At 39.6% G+C, this 14,669-nt stretch overlaps 1 protein-coding gene across 22 annotated transcripts in view; it reads left to right on the forward strand.

Annotated features, from left to right (window-relative positions):
- The window catches only part of cadpsa (Ca2+-dependent activator protein for secretion a), a 187,171-nt gene that overhangs the window by 87,518 nt on the left and 84,984 nt on the right, over positions 1-14,669 (forward strand). For 11 of the 22 annotated variants that reach the window (XM_052075015.1, XM_052075012.1, XM_052075017.1 and 8 more), the window contains 5 exons: positions 10,559-10,695; positions 10,777-10,964; positions 11,227-11,397; positions 13,607-13,708; positions 13,796-13,859. In XM_052075015.1, the coding sequence (XP_051930975.1) occupies positions 10,559-10,695; positions 10,777-10,964; positions 11,227-11,397; positions 13,607-13,708; positions 13,796-13,859 (662 nt within the window). The remainder of the gene's footprint in view (positions 1-10,558; positions 10,696-10,776; positions 10,965-11,226; positions 11,398-13,606; positions 13,709-13,795; positions 13,860-14,669) is intronic. The other 11 variants (XM_052075022.1, XM_052075023.1, XM_052075028.1 and 8 more) reach the window with 1 other exon arrangement.

Genomic DNA, 14,669 nt, shown 5'->3' on the forward strand with positions numbered 1-14,669 from the left:
TGGTAAAATCACTGTTGCGCTTAAAACAAACAAAAAAAAAAAATCTTCCAAACCTGATGTGCTAAAAGAAAAAAAAATACATTTTAAAAGCTGCGTCAAAAATACTTTAACCCTTTCATGCACCCCATCACCTGATCACATGACAAGTTGTCCACTGTAGTAAGCGCTGTCCCTGAAAGGGTTAAGTGACCATCTCTGATTAAAATTTGCTGTTGACCAGTGTAATGTATTCACAAGTTGAAAAGGTTTCACCGATACTAGTTCAGGGTTAGGCAACAAAACTGAACATTTGCACCAAATAGAACTGACAATATTCCCTTTTTTAATTAAAGTGGATCAATGATGTCACACAATAATTGGACCTAAAATATCGTGAAGAATTGGCTCTAAGATCACTAAATTTGGGAGGTGAACCCGCCATCATGCATCACTCAAATCACAAAATGTATAGTCAACTCTTGCATATTAGAACTGTTTGGCATTTGCAACTTTTCCTGTTCGCAAATGTATTTTTTGAATCTCATATGTACTCCATTACTCACTGAATGAGCTGTTCCTGTGCTCAGGCCAAAACAATGATAGGACTTCCTTGATGCCATCTCATGAAATCTTGGTGGTGTTGTTAGTAGGTTTAAGTGATGACTGTTTTGTTTTTTTGGCTTAGTAGGAAAAGTCCTATTCTGTCGATGTGCCTTAAATGCACCTCACGTCGAGAGGAAAAGTGTGTTTGTTACTCTCACAATCCAGCTACAAGCAGCCTCCATTGCAATTGCAATTTGTTTGTGTTTTCTAATACTTAGAACCCCTGGCAAAAATGCTGTCGCCTTAATCTTAATTGGGACGCTCATTCAGTTGTTTCAATTTGCAGAAAAAAAAATGCAAATTACAGACATGCGAGAAAACTAAAGTCATTTCAAATGGCAACTTTCTGGCTTTAAGAAACATGAAAGAAATCAAGAAAAAAATAGTCAGTCAGTTACATTTTTAGATCTTTTTTTTTTCTTGAGATTGGTTATCAATTTTCCCAGCAACATATTTTTTTACAATTCATTTGACAACAACGCCAAAGAATTAAATGTTTAAACTTCAAATCAAAATCAAATTATTTTTCTTTCATAATCAGTTCTGGTACGTTCTACTTTTGGAGAATCATCAACACGAATGAGTCGAAGGGTACTCCTGGTATGACAAAAAAGGTTTGGGCATACTTAAGCCAAAAAGGTTGGGAAGCACTCCTCCAGAGTATGGTGTCCAATATGAAGGCTTGTCCTCATCCTGGACATAATTTTTTATTTTATTATTTTTTGGGAGAAACAAGCGGCTTAATTTTGTTATGCTCCGAACAAAGTTGCATACCAAAAATAAAGACCAGGAGTGGATTGAGTATAAAAAAAAAAGATGATGACAAAAACTGGTCGCGAGACTACTAAGTACAACATAAGTCGCTGGGAACAACTCAAGGTATAATAATACAACTAAACAAAAAGCTCTTACAAAAGCCAATAGAAATAATGATGTAAAATTGCTTGTCCTAAAATGACAGGGCGAAGCCAACCAAGAAGTTAAAAACACACACACACACACACACACACACACACAGAGGAAAGCAAATACCAAAACTAACTGAAGGGTAACAAGAATAATAGACCAGAAATACGATGAAAAATCAAGATCGATGAGAGTCTAGAAATACAGCACCTTGGACATGAAATGGGAGCAAGGCGACTAATCTGACAACTGGTAAGGGCTCAAGAGTCTCTTAAAACAGGTGATCAGCAATGGCATGATGAGAGACAGGTGCGAGACTGGACGTTGAGCCCTCTACTGCCACCTGCTGGAGACAAAACCAAACAGATCCATGACAATTTTAAGCCATTGTGTTTGAAAGTAGTACTTTTTTTCCTTCGCCCCCCACTCGGCCGATATTGCGCTACCCTGTTCTTCATCAGTCACACTTATGCTCTCCTTCACCATCAGCATCCACCTCTCTTTTGATTTTTTAAAATTATCTAAAAGAAAAAAACATTAATTCCTAAAGGATCCTATACTGTAATCAATCATCAGCTCGTGTTTGAACTTTTTCCATCTGTATTGCCTGACACATTGGGCACCCCTTGTTACCAATTGGAGTGGCCAGAATACTAACACCCGTGGCACTCTGGAAAAAACACATAATTAAAAAACATTTTCAATGTCCGAACCATCAGGATGGAGCAGAATGCCCTCAGAGGTTATATCCAAATGCACCCATAAATAATGAGACGGCGCGATCTCTTTGTCACAGGAGAGCACGCAAGTAGAGATTGTCTAAAGCAGTGTAAAAACACGGTGTCTTTAATCACATCTTCAACAATGAGACTGCAGTAAGCAGAAAAACACACTTGTGACCAAATTAAATTTGTACTCGCTCGGTCTCTCTCCCCAGGGAATAGCGGGGATTCACTGTACGGTATATATATTGCACTTACCTCACTAGGCCGCACATCAGAAAGCATCAAGGGCTTTCCTTTTTACTTTTTTATAGTATTGTTTTTTTTTATGAAAACCTTAATACCTTGGTCTGTTCTACCGGTTGGTCTCACCATCCAAAAACTCTCTAGCACCAACCTCAACATCTCCGATCACCTGGCTATCACTCTGGATCTCCAACTCCCTACTCCCCTCCCCAAGGAAAAGCGCACTATATCATTCAGAAACGTCAAATCCATCTCCCCAACTGACTTTTCTACCTCCTTCCTCAACCATCTGTCCATATTACCTCCTACACTGTCCCATGATCCCACTGTTCTCACCAACTACTTCAACAGCTCTCTCTCCTCCTGCCTCAATCAACTCGCCCCCATCAAAACCAAATCTGTTTCCTTCACGCACTCAGGCCCCTGGTACACCCCAGAACTCTGCAAACTTAAAACCCGAATACGCCAGCTCAAAAGACTCAATTAAAAAATCTGGTTTAACTGTTCATCTCCTCGCCTATACTGATCACCTGCAGTTATACAAGACCACACTCAACTTCAGCCGTTCCGCCAACTACTCCGACCTTGTCCACACTGACTCCAACAACCAAAAGGGTCTCTTCTCTATCGTCAACAAGCTCCTCAAACCCAGGGACATTTCAACCTCTTTTACCATTAAAGAATGCTTTGATTTAATTGACAATATTTAACATGTCCTATTAGCTAGGAGAAGTTAAGAAAGCATTTAGACATACATGAAGTTGAAAGTCCTTTTTAGCAATGACGATTGTTATTTTTTCATCGACTGAAATAACCTGAACCTGAGCATACCCAACAGGTTATTGCAAAGTGCTGTAAACTAAACAAAGAATTGTACTTTCATACTTTTACCAATTATGAAACACTTCATACCCTGAACTTGGGCATTTCGACCTACTGTATTGTACACTTATAAGGTACTGTAAATTAAACAAAGCCTGTCTGGGGACACTTTAACTGAAAGAGGACAACAGTTAAATTAAATAGCCCATAAAGTGATGTAAATATAACAAGTGGGGACATCTTTACGTAAAGCGGGGGGAAAAAATCTAGATAAACATCTGAGTTTTATCGGGATCAGGAAGGAAACATTTTCAAGACATCCATTGTTTAAAATCAGTAAGGAACAGGTCTAGATTATAGCAATTGTGCGGGTTTGTGATTTATAAAAGCCTTTATAATTGGGTATCATCATGTAGATGCCTGACAATAGAGGGCCAAGTACCCATCCCTGCAGGACTCCACATCGAACATTACAAAACTCAGAAGTCGCATTGCCATGAATTACACAAGTAAGAACTACACCAGAAAGCTTGAAATGCCATCACACGATTCGAGGCATTCCAAAAGTATGGCATGATCGACGGTATCAAAAGCACCGCTAAGATAAAGTAATAATAGTATTGATGAGGTGTCGGAGTTCATAGCCAGGCGAAGATCATTAGTTACTTTGGCAAAGGGCATCTCAGTAGATATATCCTTCTCTGACATGCCACAGTAAGCCACTCCACTAACATTTGAGGACATGGGAATTGTACAACATTGCACGCACATCAGCGTGTCCATGATCATTAATGCTGGGCCAATAACGCCGCAATTCTAAGCATACCAAGGGAGAGGTTGTGTACATACTTGAGCACGCATCACTGCATCAAGTATCGGTCTTTAAATTCCAAGTGGAATGAAGCATGTCATGGATTGCCAAGTGTGTGTGAACATGTTGTGTTTGTTACAACTGCTGGGTCCCATCATCTGGTAATTAGCCAGTCGAGAATAAATGTTAATAAAAACATCAAATAATCAAATATTTAAATGGAATAAATAAAACATTCTTGTCACATTGCCTCTATTGAATGCTGGTCCTTCTGGTCTTCCCTCCTTTGCCACATGCGGCCAATATAAGACAGACAGACAAATATACTATTCCTTGAGGCGGTATTATGAATCTCGCTTTACTTCTCGGCCAGGGGTCAGCAACCCAAAATGTTGTAAGAGCCATATAGGACAAAAAACCCCAAAAATAAATATGTCTGTAGCCACAAAAAATAAAAGCCTTCTATAAAACTTACAATGAAGGAAATACATGCTGTATGTATGTAGCAGACTGGACTGTCTCAGAATTGTTTGTTATTCATTCCTTTGTTGTGTGTTCACAAATACCCCCATAGAATTTATTTTGTGATTTCCTCACTTGATTTTCTGTTTTGGTGCATTATTTTCGCTTTTCTTAGTGATCATTAATTTCCATTTTTCAGAGGCTGTCTTTGTCTCTCCTCTCGTTCAAGTTGAACGAGAGGAGAGAAGGCACAGAGTCGGACGCAGACGTGTCTGTGTCTGTCGAGACCGTTAAAAGCATAAAGTGTACATTTAAAAAAAACAATACCACAGCTCTCCTTTTTTCAGAGCTGCAACATGTATCTATAGCTACAGTATATGAACTATATTAGCCTTCTCTCCAAATAAGTTTGCTTTAATTACAATTACCTATGAGCCTTACTAATTAAATGTTTTTTTTTCTGTGCAGTGCATTCTGTAGAGCAGGAGTGCCCACCTTTTTTGACCAAAGATCTACTTTTTGTTCAATCAACCTACCGCGATCGACTCGCGCAAGCACACTTACGGACACATGCCTTTGTCGAGAACTGTCGCGGAGGCATGGAAGGCACTTTTGCAGCGTTTTTGACTATCGTAGCTCACATGTACCGTTTTAAAAATGCTTTTCACGGCACTCCAGATTCTGTTTGCCAGTACCCTCGGTGAATCGTACATGAAATGCCGTTTTTTTTTTGGGGGGGGGGGAGTTGCAACAGCCACCTGCCTTGTGTCACACCCTGCTAATAGAAACGTGTGTCGCAGGCTATGATGCAAATCTTCTTTGACAGAAACGTTGAAATGTAATATTTATTCTACACACGTTTACAGCGGTTGGCCCGGTATCCAGTGGTTAGCACCTCGGCTTCACAGTGCAGAGGTACCGGGTTCGATTCCAGCTCCGGCCTCCCTGTGTGGAGTTTGCATGTTCTCCCCGGGCCTGCGTGGGTTTTCTCCGGGTGCTCCGGTTTCCTCCCACATTCCAAAAACATGCGTGGCAGGCTGATTGAACACTCTAAAATTGTCCCTAGGTGTGAGTGTGAGCATGGATGGTTGTTTGTCTCTGTGTGCCCTGTGATTGGCTGGCAACCGATTCAGGCTGTCCCCCGCCTACTGCCCGGAGACAGCTGGGATAGGCTCCTGAACCCCCCGCGACAATAGTGAGGATCAAGCGGTTCGGAAGATGGAAGATGGGGGAAACCATATTTAAAACAAAAAAATAAATTTCCCTCCATCTGTTTCCATTTTCAAATATTTTATATAAAGCACCAGGAAGCCACTAGATGGCGCTAAAGAGCCTCATGCGACTCTGGAGCCGCGTGTTGCTGACGCCCGTTCAAATAATAATAATAATAATAATAATAATAATAATAATAATAATGATAATAATAATACAATCATTTGTAAGCGCCTTTAAAGACACTCAAGGTTCTAGGCGGTACAATGCCATCTTCAATATGATTGGTTGCTGCATGCATTCCTGCTTGGATGCAGCAGCCAATCATATTACAGCAGGAAGTGTCGTGCGTAGAAATCAAGTTGGATTCCTAATCTCATCTCAACTCTCTCAGGTCATTAGTACGGCACTAATACTCTTCAATTCTGCTATTTTGCTGCTATTTTGTTAGTTAATTGAGTTCACTGCATAGAGCGATCATATCTGTAATTTGATATGAACCCCCCCCCTTGACCGAAAAAAAACGTGGCCAAATCACTCAAAAAATTCATATGTTGTATCAGTTTGAAACTTTATAAAATAAATACCAACAGAAACAGAGTTATTAAACAGAAGCATTTTAAATGCTACTGTGGGAAGAAGTGAGATTAGCAACCAATCACGTCATATATTATTGTAGATATAATTATATTTATAAAGTATATCAATAAAAATAAGAATTGATGTTTTTGAGATTTTTATGTTAATTAATTCCCTAAATAATAACACCTTTACGGCAATCACTGTCCACTATGCACAATCAGGAAAGAGATTATTTTTCGATCAAATGACACTCCAGTCAATGTTCCCTTTAAACTGCGCGCGTGAGCAGTTGTTCACTGTTCTCGCTGTCTAAGCGCACAGAAAAGATGTATATGCAGCACATTAAAACAAACAAAACAACCTGAGGTATATTTACTTTTTGTATTTTTATATTCTCCTCATATGTTAAAAAGTTTATTTGGCACATGTGGTTTATGGAATGGAAAAGAAATTTGACCACAATAAATAAATAAATAAACAAATACATAAAAAAGAGACTGAAATGTAAGGCAAATATTGAATGATTTTTCCAAAACAAATTGATAACATTTAAAATCTATAATCATATCCTTGTCCAGATCAAAAAATGCATAAAGAGAGCTTTTGAAATGAAAAACGGGCCATCCTAGCCAGATAATCCCTGAAAGAAATATCAACAGTGTTTTCCAGTCTATTTTCAAGCAAAAAATGTGGTTTAAAGGTTCAGCACATGGTTCATGATCCATTCAATTGACAAGAAATGTTTTTAGTGTCTGGGAAAATGTAATAAACATGAGCTCTTATCAGATGAGAATGACTCAAAGAGAAGAGCTAATGCTTCACTTGTGGACAGCCAAGCCCTCTTTTTCATGCTTTCTGCCATTTTTCTGGAGCATCCAAACTATCGTAAAAAGAGTGGTTTTGGATTCGAGTGAGTGTGCCTCCCTGTGTGGACTTTGCATGTTCATGTGGTGAGTTTTTTGGTGAGATTTTTAATTTTGAGATCTATAAAATAAATCTTCTCAAAATTACACAAAATCATTTTTAATCCATTATGCTTTTTTTAAACACCTATTCTATTTAAAATGAAAAAAATCTTTTTACCACCAGAAGTATAGCAGACACATCCTGGATCCTCTCCTCTGGATCTATAAACAAATAGTAGCCATCAATCATTGTCAGGGCCGTCCTTCCCCAGTCCAGATGGGTGGGGGTGACGGGTGGGGGTGTCACTGCAAGTTACTGTCCATCCCTCCTGCATGCCTCCACTCCCTCTCACTCACATCAAACAGACCTGACAGGCCACCAGCTACAGTCCAAAGGGGCATAATGTCATTTTTTATAGATGTTTTTATTTTATTTATTTGTCTTTGGGGTGGGGGGTGAGTGGGGGTAACATTTTTTGAGGGGACACAGTTATGCAGCTTCGAGCATCTTTTGTTTTGTTTGTTGACTGCCAGCCGGTGTGTCATTCGGCAGCTAAGAGGACGATAGTTGACGAATCTTTTGAGAACTGTGCATCAGGCAGTGTGAGCGTCAGGCTTGTGTTAACAGATCTGTCTGTAGTTAACATGATTTTATATTATAAAGTATATTTAACCTCCCCTCCATGAACCGTGACCATATCATGGTGGAAGCGTATATGTGTCCCAATAATCCGAGGAGCTAAGCTGTCTGGAGATTTGTATCCATGGCAGGGTCACCCATAGCAAACACGTCGTAGGTGAGGGACCAGACAACGCACGGGTCAAAAGACCGCTATGGTGAATAAAAATATTGGATTCTGATTTCCCTTACCCGGACGGGGGTCACCAGGGCCTTCCTCTGTAGCCAGACCTTGAGGTGGGGCTTGTTTGCGAGTGCCTTGTGGCACGGTCTGCACCCATGGGGCCCAGCCGGGCTCAGCCCGAAAATACAATATGGGCCTCCTTTCCTATGGGCTAACCACCTGTGGGAGGGGCTAAGGGGATCGGGTGGCCTGTGAGCTGGGCGGCAGCCAAAGGTGCGGACCTCGGCGGCCCGACCTCCGGCTACAGAAGCCAGCTCTTGGGACATGGAATGTCACCTCACTGGGTGTGAAGGAGCCCAAGCTGGTGTGCGAGGCAGAGCAGTTCAGACTAGATATACGGTAGTAGGACTTGCATCCACACACAGCTTTATTTGTGGTACCAGTCCTCTTGAGAGGGGTTGAACACTCTGGAGTTCCACCAATGCCAAACCCACACATCAAAATAATATGAACACTATCAAAATATGTTTGCGCAGTACTATAAGGGCATGGGAAGGAGACAGTCATACCTCTCACGTGCAGCGCTCGAGTATGGCGAAAGGGCTTGCCTCTGATTGTGAAAATGCTTCTTAGTTTTATTGCAAAGGAAATTTTAGCCCAGATATTGGCCTTTTCTCAAGAGTCAGCCTTCAGCAGTCCTCGGCCAAACATAAATGTCATGTGTATTTTGACACCACGCCTGACACATCTGCCTGGTCATCATTTTCACATTCATTTAAGGATGTTCCGATCAGGGTTTTAAGCTGCCGATACCGATCATCCATGTGTGTGATCAGCGGATACTGATTAGGTGGATTTGGTGTACATTTTTTCTTCAGAACTACAACTACTATTTTTTCTTTAAAAAAAAAAGATTCATTATTTCTTTTTTTTTTTCCATTTAATTGATTACTCAGATTGAAAAGGACATTTATAACATTTCTATCCCTTTATTATTAAAAAAAATGGACATTTCTTCAAATAGGCAATGCAGAAAATGCACAAATTATGATTCAGTTCCTATGTTGGTCTGTAATATGTCAGAAAATCAGGGGAAATGTTATTTTCCTCAAATAAAAGCAGCTGTCCAATATGGATTAAACACAAAGATCATGTTAACATATCATGGAATTTGGTTTGGTTTCAAAGGGGCATGGGTAAATTCCTGAGTATGAGTATGAAATTAATAATTGAATCATTAATTTTATAAATATAATAAAACGTAGAAAGAGTATAAGAAGACTGCCTCTAGTAGCATTTAAGTTTTCAACTTAAGTTTCTCTATCTGAAAACTGAGTGGCACCCTCGTAACCTTGAAGAAGAAATCTGATGTGACATCATATAACGGTGCGCTGCCACACCGTAACTATGTGTATATACAAAGAAATGTAAGTCTGACTAACAAATCCAGAAAGAAACCGCCACTCATTCCTCGTTGCGGCCATCGAAGGTATCCAGCTGCTGAGCTGAACGCAACAAAGCGAGATGCTATATCTAATGCTAGCCCTTTGCCATCTGTGACTTTCGTTACTTGTGCGTTGAAAGTGAGACACAGCTTGCTCTCTCTCTCTCTCTTGCTGTCTCTTTCTTTCTCTCTCTCTCTCTCTCTCTCTCTCTCTCTCTCTCTAGATATATATATATAAATTTAGTTTTGTTTAATTGTTGTTATGACGCCGATGAACAGAATACAGGAATGTCATATGTTCTAGCCACTCAGTTCCCACAGTGCAACGTGCAGCGCAATGTATTTATTGTTTGTATTTAAGTCACTACATTTTAAGGACGGTAATCCTTGTCACAAATATGTTTTTTTTCTTACCAGTAGTTGAATGTGTGACATATTTAAATCGAAACATTTTTCACGATTTATTTATGTATTTATTTAACAAACGCTGACTGTAAGCTTTATGTGAAATTGTAATATCCAGGTCAATTTCTCACATTCGTTTGAAATGCCTGGGCATTGTTGGGTTAAAAGAAACAGGTTATGGAGAAAAGTCATTTGTGGGATTTTACACTTGAATCGGGCGTAACTAATAGCAAAGTATTAGCGACAAGTTTGTAATCATTTTAATTCAGTTGAATGCGTATGTGAGCATGTTCACGGCGAGGCGATTTCAAGGAGAATTGGGATATCTCTGTTTTGCCCGATTCATTCTGCAAGCTATCAGAACTGTATAAGAACTGTGATGCATAGCCATAACAGCTATAAAAAATAAATTCCTGTACCACTTCTTTTATGTGTTTATTTTATCCTGCCTTTAAAATAGCAGGACAGGTATCGTAAATATATGTTGCAGAGGAGATGAGTCCGAACTTATAATAACATGTTCTTTTTTCCTTCCTTCCTTCTTCTTTCTTTCTTTCTTTCTTTCTTTCTTTCTTTCTTTCTTTCTTTCTTTCTTTCTTTCTTTCTTTCTTTCTTTCTTTCTCCTGCCCGCCTATTTGGATGGGTTCTGAGGGCAGATGCGGATCGAGCCCAGAAGCATGGCATGGATGAGTTTATTTCAGCCAATCCCTGTAATTTTGATCACGCCTCACTCTTTGAACTGGTCCAGCGCCTCACTTTGGATCACAGACTCAATGACTCTTACTCCTGTCTTGTAAGCAAACTGTAAAATACAAATTGTTCCTTGGTAAATAAAGTGTTTCAGAGTGGTATACGCTGTCTCTGTCACATACAGGGCTGGTTTAGTCCTGGCCAGGTATTTGTCTTGGACGAATACTGCGCTCGCTATGGGGTACGAGGCTGTCATCGCCACTTGTGTTACCTGGGTGACCTACTGGACAGGGCGGAGAATGGAGCCATGATTGACCCAACCCTTCTACACTACAGCTTTGCCTTCTGCGCTTCTCACGTCCATGGAAATAGGTAGAAATACAATCGCAGCTGAGAGGTGTCACTCCACACTCCCAACACGTATAGCGGATGAAAAGTTGCCTGTGATGTGCTCATCCCTGTCTAGTTTGATATTTTTCCGATTGATTCTCATCTTGCATGTTTTCATGTCTATTTTTATTTTTCCTTTGTCTTTTCCCTTTTTCTTTTCTAACCTACTAACTTACCATGTCCACGTGACAAAAATAACCTCCATTGTCCACAAAATTCCAACATTTGACACAACCCCTGTTAGTCAGCGTGTGTCAGAGCTGTTAAACTGGCCAGTATCAGAGGCCGAACTGCAGCAAGCACTTTTCCCCTCTTCTCCTGAGCCCTCTCCCCAAAGCATTAGGAAAGAACTCAAAATCATTGAGTTTGTGAAGAAAAGGGATTTCAGGTCCCCACTTTTCTCCGGACAAAAAAGGTGAGTTACTGCTTTTGCCATTTTCAAGAAATGTCTCCCTGTATCCTCCTGACAAACGGAGGGTCTCCCTCCTCGGCCTAGACGGATGCACACGAAAAATCTACAGTATCTTGTCAAATGCATAAAAGGTTCATCTACAGTATTTTTTTTTCACAATGTGTTTTGGGTTTATTTGACCCTGAGGTGAAATTCATTTTCTAAACAAATGTCATAGTGATAGCGGCGTAAGTAATGGCATGCTTACACGTGTATCAACTAAATTATCCAAAACAGTGACATCCACACATGTCAAGTGTGTCAAGAGAGGCTTAGCCAGTTGCTCCATATTGCCTTGAGGCACAGGCATGACAGGTTGACAGGTTGTCACTTGTGATGGGCTGAACATTGCTGCGCATCCCTTAAAAAAATAAAATAAAAAAGCCACATACCTCACCTTGACCAACCCCCACTAAAACATTACATTCCGAAAAGCCATACCATTTTGCAAGATTTCTCCTTGCCAAGAGATGTACTGTACATGCAGTTAGTTGTGCACAGTTTCTCAGCGGCCTGCGACTGTGTCGCAACTTGACTTGCTTCCAGATTTGTGTAATGTCTGTTCAAACAGTCCATGAAACAATGTCTCCACCCTAAATATGTGACTTAATGACATGTCTAAATATCAGGCAAATAACATTTCGGTTGCAAATAATACAAAACACATGCGTGTTATTTTTAATTGATTTTTGCTTTTGAAAATTTGTGTATTCCAAAAACCATATGTTGAAACCAAAATTTTATAAATGAACATTTGATAAATGAAATGAGATAACCTTATACAAATAAACTATGAAAACATGATCAAAACTGTTCCGATTTTCCAGGAGACTGTACATTGTGGTTGGAATGAACTGATATTCATTACTTCAGTTACACAGAGTTAAATGTGGTTTTAAAATTATGTGTTACCGACATCAATTTGTTGCTAGCTGTCTGTCACTGATGGCTCATTTACTTGTCTTCACTGAAGCTGTGTAGTCATCGGGATATAGAAACATGAGAGAGCCGACAAAGAACAATGTGCTGCTGGTGGAAAAACAAACAAAACAAAACAAAACAAAACAAAACAAAAAAACGCACCGAGACCTAATTAGTGTGAAATGCTCCTCTTATAATTCTTGACTGTGTGTAAGGTTAATATGCACTTATTGTGCATTTTCAATCTGACACCCCATAATGTTTGCCACAAAACTCGGGTTACAAAGAATTACAATGCATGAATTTCATAAACTGAGAATGATATTCTTTTTTTTAACTTACTAAACACAGAGTAACTACTTTACTCTCATATATTGCATGTGCAATATGCATTTTACCATATGTTTATTTGATGTATTCGTAGTGTATACATACACATATATTTAGTCAAAAATACATTCAAATGTCTAAATAAGATTACCTTGTTACGCCGTCGGTTAGTATCAAACCACTCCAATAGTAAACAAATGCAAATGTAACAATACTGACATTTCCTTTTTGGTGGCATTGAAAGCAACCAGTTAACAAATTCAAAAGCCTTTGCCTCAAGCCAAATTTCAGCAGCGACGGTCGACAGGTGGCAATGACGGTGTCTTGAAATGTTCATGCAAATTGCAGAGGGCGTCCGGATTACATGATACTTGATGGTAAGCATGCTTGTACCCCATGAGATCAAACACGGCACTAATGAAACACTCTGTGTGTTTTAACAACACCCTCTCCGAAACAGGCGCGCAGTTTGCCGCTGTCCGCTGAAAGGACATGTCAAAAAGAGGTGGGGGCCGGCAGGGGGTGATGGATAGAGGGTGTGTCATGTCTCCCGCTTCTCATCATACTGTCACAGCCACCAGTCCAGCGCCTCTCCTGTCACATGCACTCTGCTCAGACTCCACCCAGGCCCAAGCATGTCACATGGGATAAATGCAATCGAGATGCACATACTCACAGATGCACACCTGCTTAACAAGGACTATTTATTCATATGTAAACAGAACTTCAAATTAAAAAATGTCTCTAAAAATGACAGGGAAGGTATGAGGCTGAATGCAACCACCAAGTTATTAATACAGTTATTGAGGATCCCACCAACGGTTATATTGCCCTGAATTCTGCAGTGCTCTCCTGTATGACCTTCACAGTGTTAAGGAATGATTGCCAGTGTTGCTGTGAAACTTATTTTGTCATGTTTCAGACCGGACGGTATTGGTACTGTCACAGTGGAGGAAAAGGAGCGTTTTGAGGAGATCAGAGAAAGACTTCGAGTGCTATTGGAAAACCAGATTACACATTTCAGGTAAGGAAATAGCTAACAATTTTATCTGGTGCTCATGAAAATCCCAAGAACAGCATGATTAACCAAATCTTACACTGTCCCCAAAAGGTATTGCTTTCCATTTGGACGACCAGAGGGTGCATTGAAAGCAACTCTATCATTGCTTGAAAGGGTGAGTGAATTTTTTGGTGTGAAATTATTAGTTATGTCATTCGTTACAATGCCTTTTATACCAATATTCTATGTTCATGCTGTGATTATGAAAATGTTTTAAGGTGCATCACACTTTCATCAAACTATTATTTAATAATCATCATCATCATCATAATGCGATTGGCTGGCAACCAGTTCAGGGTGTACTCCACTGACTGCCCGAAGACAGCTGGGATAGGCTCCAGAAAGACTGCGACCCTCGTGTAGATCATTATATCAGATGATGGATGGATGGATGGATGATAATAATAATAATAATAACAATCATGATAATAATAGATTGTATTTGTAAGTGCCTTTCTTGATGAAAAGCATTTCTGATGTCACTCTTCACTTGTCATAAAATAACAAACGTTTGGGCTTCCCTGGCAATGTTCCCTCAAATTTTTTGTGTGTCTGAGCAAACGCACAAACATCCGGAGCGATTTGATAATAATGGATTGTATTTGTAAGTGCCTTTCTTGATGGTCCATGGGACTGCTCATTGTGTTTGTGCACAACGTTTTAAAATAACGTTTGTTATTTTATGACAAAATATATGAAGTGAAGAGTGACATCAGAAATGCTTTTCATCCAGAAAGCACTTACAAATACAATCTATTATTATCATTAGCAACATGTGCCATGCAAATTGTGGTCACGCAGTATCATGTGCATCACATACATTCAAGTTGCATGTTTTAATTAAAACAATAAAATTATGGCAATCGTTTCTATTAAATTACTTCTTTAATAAGTGTGTTTGTCCACCTTCAGTGAAAAATTCAAT

This window comes from Hippocampus zosterae, chromosome 9 (genome assembly GCF_025434085.1).
Source record: "Hippocampus zosterae strain Florida chromosome 9, ASM2543408v3, whole genome shotgun sequence".
Classification (NCBI taxonomy): domain Eukaryota; kingdom Metazoa; phylum Chordata; class Actinopteri; order Syngnathiformes; family Syngnathidae; genus Hippocampus; species Hippocampus zosterae.